Below are 11,801 nucleotides of genomic sequence, written 5' to 3' on the forward strand. Positions count from 1 at the left end.
TGTTGTGGCCTCTCCCGTTGTGGAGCACAGGCTCCGGACGCACAGGCTCAGTGGCCACGGCTTACGGGCCTAGCCGCTCCGCGGCATGTGGGATCTTCCCAGACCGGGGCACGAACCCGTGTCCCCTGCATTGTCAGGCAGACTCTCAACCACTGCGCCACCAGGGAAGCCCCACTTTTTATTTTTAATCACAAAATATTTAAAAATAAATATGTGATGTGTGTACGCGTGTTTAGAAGGTGAAAGATTTATAGGATCTGAAGAGAAACCAGAGTATGTGTATGCATGTATAAAACAGATACCTATTTACCTATCTCCAACATTAACATTTTGCCTTTCTTAAATCTCTTTCTTAAAAAGCAAACAAAAAACCCCTAAAACTTTGTACACCACTAATTCTTGCCCTTCCTTTTGTAACCACTTTCCTCAAGTTACTGTGAATCACTCTCATTATGGTCTTACACTTTCACTCTAGACGTTTGTATTCATAAATAATAGATGCTGTTATTTCTTGTGTGAGTTTACTTAAAAGCCTCATACTGTGTGTATCCTTTTTAAACTTGCTTTCCCCCCAACACTACGTTTTAATGTTTTATGTGTCATTAACATTTGCTGATAAATTATGTCAATAAATCAGTTTATTTCCATTTTGTTGCCATTTTTAATGCTATTGAAAGGTACAAAGTACAATAAACACTCCACATATCTCTTTGTGTATAATTCCAATTAAAATTCTAACAGAACTTGATAGGCTGACCCTAAAATTCATAGCAAAGAGTAAAAAAAATAATAGCCATTTTGGAATAACATGAAGATTCAAAGCAGCTACCAAATATCCAATCCATAAAATGCAATATTAATAACTGACTATAAAATTAGATCCCCAGGGCTTTCCTGGTGGCGCAGTGGTTGAGAGTCCGCCTGACAATGCAGGGGACACGGGTTCGTGCCCCGGTCTGGGAAGATCCCACGTGCCGCGGAGCGGCTGGGCCCGTGAGCCATGGCTGCTGAGCCTGCACATCCAGAGCCTGTGCTCCGCAACGGGAGAGGCCACAACAGTGACAGGCCCGCGTACCGGAAAAAAAAAAAAAAAAAAAAAAATTAGATCCCTAAGGGAATCTAAAAAAGAGTAGATATATGTATATGTATAACTGATTCACTTTGCTGTACAGCAGAAACTAATACAACATTGTAAAGCAACTATACTCCAATAAAAATTGATTTAAAAATTTTTTTAAATTAAAAAATAAAATTTGATCCCTATCCTCATTCCACACACACAATATAAATTCTAGCTGGACTAAAGTCCAAAATGTAAAAAGCAAAACTGTAAAGCTTATATTTTTTTATGACCTTAAATTACAAAGAAGTATCAGGCACTATACAAAAACCATAAACAACTGATTATATTACTTTTAAAAAGGTAAAAGAAAGAGCAAACTACAGGCTGAGAGAAGATACCTGCAAGATATGGAATCACAAAGGAATAGTATTAAACATATGTAAAGGATTAATAAGTCAGTAAGAAAATGTCAAATACTCAGTAGAAAATGGGCAAAGATTATGACTAAGTGATTTATGGAAAAAGAAACTTAAACGTCCCAGGAACCGATGAAGAAAGATTCCCAATCAAGGAAATAAACCAATGAAACTCTTTCATACTCATCAGATTGGCAAAAATTATTAACAATGATAACATATAATGATGGGAAGATGTAGAAAAACAGAAGCATGTTGCTGTTTGTATGTAATGTATGTTGTTTGTATGCAATGTATGTTGCACATACATTGTTGTAACCACTTTGGAGAGTGATTTGGCAGTGTCTTGTGAGGTAAGACGAGCATGCCTTATGACTTACAGATTCAACTTCAGGCCTCCACCCTGAAGCAAGTCTCCCGTGCTTATTCTATGAATGAAAATTATTCTGGGAAAATGTTTCAGATAAACATTACCTGCTAACGGAGAAATTTTGAAAATACATGTTATTGACTGTCATTCTAGGGATTATGTAAATATTTTCCCCCCTTACCTTCAACAGGAAGCTGGGAGGCAAATTCTGAAGGCAAAGTTAGGAGAGCAAAATCCTGAAGTGCAGCAAGCCAGAGCCTACTTAATGTGCCAAGATCTGCGTGGACTAAGTCCAGCAACCCATCTGATGAAATCGACCCGTTTCCGACACTCTCTTCTGAACAGGTAGTCTTCAAAGGTTGTTTGTGGTTTTTATGTCTTTCTACGGCAATTATGTAGACCTGTATAAAGGTTACTTTATAAATAGGAAAATCTTGTACCCACTGAAAAGGTGTTACAATATTTTTATCTTGAAGAGGCAGACTTACCTTGAGCCTGCCTCGTGGACTTAAAATGCATTGTGATACCAAGAAGGTATACATATGTAACCACACACACACAAAACTAGGGTAGAAAGATCCAAAAGCATTATCTTCAGTGAGATATATTAGGGATAATAAACATCTGACAAATGTGCTGCCACCTTGCAGTTTACAACCATGACAGCTATAATTAAATGATCACAGCACTCTTTTTCACTAAGCCTAGACATGGCCTTGTAATCCATTTCAAAATATGGCTACAGGCAGCCATCTCTGAATTGAAATAAGCTGAATATCTTCTTTCAATGTTACCACTAAATCACAATAAAAAGTTTAACTATATAGATTTAACATGGACCATAGAATGTTAAAGTATTCAACATAGTACATAATGTGTATTATCTCTTTATCCATAACTCCAAAACCCAAAAAGCTCTGAAAAATCTAAGTTTGTGGGCAAATCAATCTGGTGGCAAAACACAAAAAAATTTATGGGAAGCTATTTATACAGTGTGAATATTCAAACATTTCACACAGATATATTAAAGTGTTTGATTACAGATTCTATGGTATTGTCCCAGACATCCTAGATGAATACATGAAATATGCATCCAAATTTTAAATCCCAAATATATCTGGCTCCAAGGATTTCAGATAATTATGGACCTCAATTACATGGAACTTGTTGGCTAGTCATTACTTTCACTAAGGAGAGAAAAGGAGAAAGTAGTGGCTTAAGCAAGAGTATAGAGTTTCAAATTATTACAAAGAACACTATATAAGCACAGAGTAATTTATAAAATAGGTTACAGAAATTACAGAATCTGTTTGCTCTACTAAAAGCATATGTTTAAAGCATTTAGAGTTGACTGTTAAAGATCATTAGATCCAACTTATTAAATCTAGGCAGAACTACTTCCTGAGATTTGTCAACACTAAATAATGACAAAAATAAACACTTTACAGTCTTCTGATTTTAATTAGCCCCACTGAAGGAAACCCTTTCTTATATGTTGGTTCATTCTCTCAGTTGCAATCTGAGACTATATAGTTCATTGAAGTGATATATGAACCAAGACTGGCCAAGTCTGGTAACTGCTGAAGCTGGATGATGGGTATATATGAGTTCATTGTACTATTCTATTCACTTTTGTATATGTGTAAACATTTCCATCGTAAATTTAAAAATTATATAGCTTTCTTCCTGATTAGAAAAGTAAATAAAGAACAGTTAAGCACTTCCCTCTAAGATTTCTCTAATCTTAGGAAATAAACCAACTTAATATTCAAGTCACTTTATGAAAGAGCACTAAAGAATATTAACATATGTGTTATAGAGTTGATAGAATATATGAGCAAACCCACATTTCCAATAATTCAGGTTTCAGTAAAAGTTGATTTCCATTGGCTATTGTTAAAGTCTCTCATGACTGCCCCTGCTTAAAGCAGCAGATAACAGACAACAGAGGGCCCTTTAGAATCCTTGGCCAAAATATCAATTAGCATATAAATACATCTCATGTTGAAAGTCTTCTGTTAACCTTAAACATAGACTTATTTGTGTTTTAAATAGCTAACTTCAGTTTATGGCCTAAGATGTTTATTAACAACTTCCAAAATTCTAGTCCTAAATTGAGAAGTACTAACCTCTGCCCAGGCTTTTAGCACAGCTAAGATCTCCATGGTAGAAGCACTTTCATTATATAAGTGACTTAGAGCTTCTTTTCCAACCTGAATTTTTGTTAATGATGCAACAAGCAACTGATGAACTCTTCGGAGATCATTAAGGTCACTTACAACTCCACTTGATATCCAGGCACTGCAAACCTAGTTTTTTAAGAAAATCAAAGGTTATATTTAAAAATTATAAAAATTGTAAACACCCCCATTGTGAGTTCAGCAAAGCTCACCCATATCTCAGGAATCTGGTCATTGAAATCATCTTGCTATCAAGAAACCCCAAGGGATACTGGTGATAATGATGGTCAAAGCCAGCATTTCAAAAGGGAATGAAGTCTTAAGGTTGAAGAAAGGAAACTATGCTAATAAGTATATAAATCAGAGTTTCAGATGTTAGTAACACAATGAAATTAAGCCATGAAACGCATCACTTTCATAAATGTTTGGATGAACATTTGAATTATATCTGCAATTTTGACTATTTCATCTTATTATTTTAAAAACAGCGATTAATTGCATGATTATTTTATCTTTCTTGAAAGATAAATTACCTACCATTTAAACCTCAATGAAGATTTTGATTCTTTTGAAGATATTTTTAATTTTAAAAACAAAACATCATTAATAGTTCTCCAATTCAAAAAGTTTACTCAGTTATCAGAGGTTATCTATAAAGGTTTTCCTGGGTGTCACCATATTTCTCTTTTACTACAGAAAATTTATTTTTCTTTTATCATATTTATTTAGTTTGCATCTCATTTCACAAAAGATGTCAAGTGGCTTACAGCGAGAACACATATAATAAAACGATGATAAATTAGACTCAGGACAACAGTTAACACACTTCTATGAATATCTGAAGGCTCTCAAACATTTCCTAAATACAAATGAATTTAGAAATTTGAAAATACTGAGTAAAATTATAATTAATTTAATTCACATCAGTTCTGCTTTTAATTATTTCAGGCCATTCAGGTCTGGATATTGAATGTCTGACAACCACACCAAGAAAAGCAACTATTTAAAACTGTATATTATATGGCTCTCAGCTATATGAAAAAAAGCTCAACCTCACTTGAAATACAAATCTAAACTATCCTGAGATACCCTTTTTACTCCATCATATACACAAAAATCTAAGTTTGACAACTCACAATGCTGCTGAGACTTTGGGGAAATAGGCACTTGCATATAGTGCTGGTAGGAGTTTAAATTGGTAAACTCCTGTAATATACTCTTTAACCCAGCAATTCAATTTTAGGGAATTTATCTCACAGATATGCTTAGACCCAGTGAAATGACCTATGCAGAAAGAAGGTCATTCACTGCAGCAGTATCCTTAATAGCAAAAGACAAAAAACCCCATATTTCCATCACTAGGGAGCTGGTGACATACCCATATATTGGATTACCATGCAGTTATGAGAAAGAAAAAGTTCTCTAAACTTAAAAAGTAAAGGAAAAGGGGCAACTGAGATTAGTGGTTAGACAACTATAACATAGAACCTTGGTATCAAATACTAACTGGAGAGCTGCTTCCTAAGAGAGGGTTTTTCTTAAAATTTGTCTTTTTAACCATTTACCTGACATGCTTTGGCAGTGACATCAGGTGGCGTCTCTGAGGTGAAGGCTGGTCTAAGTGCCGCTCCTACCTGGCAAGAAATTACAGGCTCATTCAAGGATCAAAAAGTAAGATAGCACAAACTTTTTCTCTTTTTAATGTTATTTTAAAATTAGTTTTTAAAAAAATTAGTTATTTATAATAGGTATTATGAACACCTTTTGTTTTTGCCTGCCCAGCATATCTTCCTGTTTTTAGCTAAGTGCATCCAAGTTTTCCTTTGGGGAACTTTCTCTCTCCACAACTCTCAGCCCATGTTGTTGCTATGGAGTTGTGAGTACTGTCTGGCTCCAGGGACCCACACTGGGAATAATGAAAGCTCTCCTGAGGACACCTGCTAGGAGTACTAGGATAGAAGCGCTCTCTTTAAAAGACTCTGGATGCTAAGAGAGCCATCTTGATACCATGTGGAGAGGGCAAACTTGAGAATAAAGCCAGTGCAGAAGAAAGCAGAGCCAACTAAGGTTCCTGAAAACAATTTTCCTTTTCTGCTTAAGTGAGTGGTAATTTTATTTCTATCATTTGCAATTTTAAGAGCATTAAAAATATAACAGAGATCCCCTTAAGTAAGTTGAATTATAATATTTTAGTCTAATGTGATTAGTTGTTATCTAACTCCTGTCCCTTCCTTTTGCTCTTTCCCTAAACATACATTGGCATTACCTGCTGGGAAGATGTGATGGAGGCTGCTAACCAACTGGTGAACTGCTCTGGATTCCCTAAATGCCAGCCATCAGAAGCTGCCTTTGAATCGTGAGAGGTATCCTTGGATGAATGCTACTGAAGGATTACATGTGATGTGTGTGATATAATATGTGATGATTTTGTTATCTTCCTTGTTCCTCCTAGGCTGCTCAATGCACCAGTCAAAAAAACACCAGTTAAAAAGCTTACAAAACCAGTAATAGAAACCTGAATTCTTTTCCAAGTCTAGGGGAAAAAAAGGAGGTTATATCTAGACTAGGAGTAATAATTTGAAGATGAAACCGGCATGTAGCCTAAATGGAATGTTTATTAATGATTTGGTGTTATCTTAGCTTATTTGGATATTTTGTAAAGAATTTCATTATCAAAGCCCTTTGGACTTCCCTGGTGGCACAGTGGTTAAGAATCCACCTGCCGATGCAGGGAACACGGGTTAGAGCCCTGGTCCAGGAAGATCCCACATGCCGTGGAGCAACTAAGCCTGTGCGCCACAACTATTGAGCCTGTGCTCTAGAGCCCATGCACCACAACTAATGAAGCCCGCACGCTCTAGGGCCGGCGTGCTGAAACTACTGAAGCCTGTGTGCCTAGAGCCCGTGCTCCGCAACAAGAGAAGCCACTGCAGTGAGAAGCCTGTGCACTGCAACAAAGAGTAGCCCCCGCTCACAACAACCAGAGAAAGCCTGCACAGAGCAATGAAGACCCAACGCAGCCAAAAAAAAAAAAAAAATTTTTAAAAAGAATAATACCTATCCCACAGGGTTACTGTTAAAGATTAACTTAGTAAACGAATGTCAATTTTAAAAAAAGCCCTTTATTCCCTCAAAATTACCAAAAAGGTTTTAATTATGAAAATTAATCTTTAGTGTTATAAAAGACCTGTTTTATGTATTATTTTGCTTTTACATGAAGATTTCTTCTTTAAACATATACTGATTATACTGGTGATATATTAGCAGAGATACATACTCATTTACGTATTAAAAGGTGACATGCCAGTTAGTTTCACAGACTTTTAATAATGATAAAATTCTCTAGTAGAAAGAGCTTACATTGGCTTGATACTGTTCCAGAATCACATGACCTGGAAACTCTGGTTCTGGAATAGTTGCAAATCGCCGAATAACAACTAACAGTGTTTCAAGGCCAGAAAGACGGAGCTGATCACTGTGATCTGTGGCAGCCATAAAAGCCATGCGAATTAAGTCAGCAAGATGTAGCACCAAAAAGTCATCTGCAATATTAAAAAAAATATTAAGAAAAAGAATACGCTGGAACTAAGATTTATGTTAAGTGATAATTTTTCCTCCTTTTAATTTCACAACCTAGACTTTCTTTTAAGTACTTTTGATTTGATTTACATTTTACTGTTTGTTAAATACAGACTTTAAAGCTGGCTTTACTGCACCAGTGCAAATACTCACATACAAACAACTATCCCAAAGCAAGTAATTATGCAGCTATTCAAAACCAAAGGCAGAATTAGCATCCTTTAAAAGAGTACTAATAGTACCTTCAATAAAAATTTTGTTCAGACTTTCTGATAAAAGTACATTAGAAGGTACTTAGGAGACTGGGTTTTGATGAATTAGGCAGTAATTTAATCATCCTCTTTACATCAAGTTGAGGCTAAAAGACTTGATGTCCCTTTAAAAAAAGTTTTATGTGGTTCTTTATATGGACTACATTACCTTACTTTTTTGCATGTCCTGCCACACACACAAATGATGGGAGCATAAAAATATTTCTAGCTGTGAAATTATAAATGATAATTTATATTATCGTCACAACATATTCTTTGGTATAATAATTCTACTGGGGAGAGACATAAGACAATCATTTAACACTGTTCCAACAATAAAATGTTTACAGGTACAACTAACCTTTACCTAAAAAATATGTGAGACTAATTCAAAGAAGTATACTAGTTATAGGTCACACTGAAGAAACCAACTCATCTTAGTGCCAATTACAGTTTTAATTGGGAGCACAGGAGTCAGTAAGCACCTATATCAGAACAGTGCTCATCACAAATAAGACTCAATAAATGCTTGCTTGAAAAACAATTAAAATAGAAATACCTAATTCATACTCTCAGACTGACCATAACAACATCTTGCCTTATGATTCTTTTGTCAGGTAAAGAATATTTCCAAGGCACTGAGACATGAGCATTGAGCCTTTCAACATATGTGCTTAAGTGATTTTAAAAAATTAGACATTAAACCATAACCCACACGCATTTAGGTAAAAATAATAACACTGAATAAAAGGTCAAAATGGTCTTACAACTAACTCGGTTTACTTTACATTGAGATAAACTTAAATGTTTTCTAGGTAATATGCTTGAAACCAAAATAATCTATGAGCAAAACTGCTCTAAGTTACAACTCAGAAAATAAAATTTAGAAAATTTGGCAACTAGCTAATGTACATACTACTTTCCAAGAACATGACTATTCTCTATAAACTTAATATATCACATATGTCCACTAAACAAAAGTGAATGCGAATTTAAGAAGTTTAATCATTAAAAACGTATTTGAACATTAAAAATATACTATAGGCAGACAGCATTTCAATGTATATCATTTGGTCTTTTCATTATTATGCCACTTACTTCTTGAATCCCTTTTTTTCATTTCTTGTGCTAAAGCGATGTCAAAATGTGCACTGTGTGCATTCTCACACTGGTTAATTATCCTGCAGACACATTCAGCAGCAAAGACTCTTGTAGCCCATCGCGGATTGGTAGAAGGATGAGGTCTGCCATCATTTCTGATGGTCAGAACTGAAGCATCATCCACCTTATCTCCTTCCTCTTCTTGCATTGTATCCACACAAGTTACAGTTGTAAAATCTTTTATCAAGGGAGAATACACATAATCACCATCAGTTGGAAGATATATTTATAAAGGGACACAATGACTTCAAGTACAGACTAGAATTACTGTTGATCAAAATGACTACTAATAACAGTGGTATCTAAAGAAATGCTAAAAAAACTATTCTTAAAAAATGACAAAGTTGTTAAATTATATTTAAAGTGAAAACTGAACATGATACTAGAATAATTATCAGTCCCCTGTATATAGATGGATATACTTAAGGAAGCTCAGAATTCCCTAGTAGGGAGTGTGGTGGACAGAACTAGAGATGTTGTTTTAACACTGGGGCCTTGAATGAATTTAAGGTTCCTGAACCCACTAAAAATGTCCAAAAATGTTTTTCTCAGGACAGACCCATTGCTGTAATTACAGTCTCAAATCGTCCTGATGGCCAGAGCCATTAAGTAGTAAATTATTTCCCCTTAATACTATACTAACTGCTAACTTATTAACTCTGTTTAACTCGACTTAAATTGGAACTTATGCTATAAAACAAACCAACTTGTTTTTCTTAAATTATCTTGTATGTCAACATTTTTTGAGTGTGATACAATAGATAGCAATGATGTTACAAATAAAGTTAAGGCGAACTCCTGTCTTAAAACTGAGAAGTAAACAGAGACTGAAATGTGTGTTTTCCTAATGAGAAGGGATAGAGGCAAACTACAAAGGATAAAGAATAAATGGTGAAATAAAGTTGAGCTATTAAAAATTTTTAAAAAGATAGGTAAGATACCAGAAAAGTATCAACCTGTCAACCTATCTATGCACATATATTTTTTTCTTTTAAAGAAGTCCTTCTAAGTTCTTAAGTAGTGGGGATAGAGGAGAACATTAAAGAAGGAAAACATGTAGAGCATAATGGTTGAAAGAGCAGGTATAAATCACTGGAAGAGTACCAACAAGAACAGAGGTAGACAGAGAAGAATATTAAAAAAATGCCAGAAATTTTATGGTACCTTTCTTCCTTTCACATAACTTAACTCAGAGACCAAAGCTACATTAAATTATAAGGCTTAAGTAACTGAGTTGAGAGCTACTGAAATATTATGAAAAGTTAAGATTTTAAAGTCATGTAGGCTAAGGTTTGAATACATCTGTGTGTGTCTTTGGGAAAATTACTTAACCTTTCCAAGTCTTGTTTTCTCTCGTGTAAAATGGAATAATACTGCCTACTCATAGGATGGTTAAACGATTAAATCATATAAAATATGTACAATACCTGGAACAGAATTGGTTTCTATCCTCTTTTTTCCTCATTTATTTTCTTAGTCCAGGATATAAATTTTAAAGACTCTAACACACTTTCTCACTAATAATTATCTTGTACTAACAAAGACATTAGAGAAATAACACTATATTTTAAATCAACATTATTAAGAGCAGAGAAACTGGCTTGCTCAAAATGTCATAACTCTTGGTGAGTTTTCTATTAAGTTGATTTGAGGCAACACCTCAAATATTTCTCATATGTATGAAAATAAATGATGGGGCTGCTGTAAGTTAGGTCATCCCTTTTATAGCATAAGTAACAATTCTGATTTTTAGTTTGTTTTTCACAGGAAAGTCATATAAGACAATTATAAGAGAAAAACAAAGTAGGCTTTTAAGTGTTGGACTTAAACACTAGCATTAGAATCTCCATTAAAGAAAACAACAAGCAATTATAACCCAAATATCCAGACTGATAAATTGTCACTAGAAAACAATTTTAGATAATGCTTTTACTTTTAATTTTATTATGTTGGCTGGTAATCACCACTACTTACCAGCTGATGCAGCAAGTACATCTTTACAAAGCTTTAACCAAAAGGAGAGTTTATCCACTGCCATAGATGTGAGCATATGGTTTAATGTCTCTTTGATATCATGGCATAATCTCCCATCTGTCTCTTTGTCAAGTAAGGTCAATAAGGCCCCTTCAAGGCCCACTTCTCTGATGTTAGCATCTGACAAGAAGAAAATCGATGATCTAAGTAATACAGAAAACAAAACTGCCATATGAGAAGCACACACATTCAGTAGTTATTCAATTACATGCAAATATATTCTAAAGAACTAGTCCAAATATTGCACCTCAACCTACTGAGGTCTATTTTAGTTCACAATTCAAGTTTGGTAATTATTCACAACACTGCAGAGTTATTTTTTATGCAATGTCATTGAAAGATAAATCTTTATTAAGAGTTAACTAATATGTTTTCCTTAAATTAGGTAAACATTTAAACCCAATTAGCATTCAATACTTATAAAAATTTATACAATGTTTCTTGGTATGATTATTTTATCTTCTCTTTAAAGTTAATTCAAATAAATAATCATAATTAAGTTTTACTTATTCTGGTACAAAAGCTTTACATTTATTAACATGAGGGTAAAACTCAGACAGAAAACAACTATTGTATGGAGAACAGTGTTTATTTACTGCAACTAAACTACAGTGGATCTAAAGAAGACTATTGAATTAATATAAATTACTACACAATATTCTCACTGCAAAGTAATAAATCATCTCAAAAAAGAAATAAAAACCTTGATCTAGTATTTATTTCCTCTAATTCTGAAAATGTCAAAAG

General features: G+C 34.3%; 2 protein-coding genes across 6 annotated transcripts in view; one reads left to right on the forward strand and one right to left on the reverse strand.

The window, feature by feature from the left end:
* LOC308614069 (uncharacterized protein) overlaps positions 1–2,156 on the forward strand; it is a gene marked incomplete at its 5' end in the record, with an annotated part of 71,048 nt that extends 68,892 nt beyond the window's left edge. Inside the window, one exon of the mRNA XM_081228280.1 lies at positions 2,040–2,156. The remainder of the gene's footprint in view (positions 1–2,039) is intronic.
* Positions 1–11,801, reverse strand: part of HEATR5A (HEAT repeat containing 5A) — a 110,643-nt gene that overhangs the window by 17,120 nt on the left and 81,722 nt on the right. For all 5 annotated transcript variants that reach the window (XM_081229684.1, XM_081229682.1, XM_081229683.1 and 2 more), the window contains 6 exons: positions 10,995–11,174; positions 8,958–9,197; positions 7,390–7,571; positions 5,595–5,663; positions 3,979–4,158; positions 2,031–2,250 (listed from right to left, as the gene is read on the reverse strand). In XM_081229684.1, coding sequence (XP_081085810.1) covers positions 2,031–2,250; positions 3,979–4,158; positions 5,595–5,663; positions 7,390–7,571; positions 8,958–9,197; positions 10,995–11,174 — 1,071 coding nt within the window. The remainder of the gene's footprint in view (positions 1–2,030; positions 2,251–3,978; positions 4,159–5,594; positions 5,664–7,389; positions 7,572–8,957; positions 9,198–10,994; positions 11,175–11,801) is intronic.

Source organism: Mesoplodon bidens (assembly GCF_964165515.1).
Source record: "Mesoplodon bidens genome assembly, chromosome: 3".
Taxonomy (NCBI): domain Eukaryota; kingdom Metazoa; phylum Chordata; class Mammalia; order Artiodactyla; family Ziphiidae; genus Mesoplodon; species Mesoplodon bidens.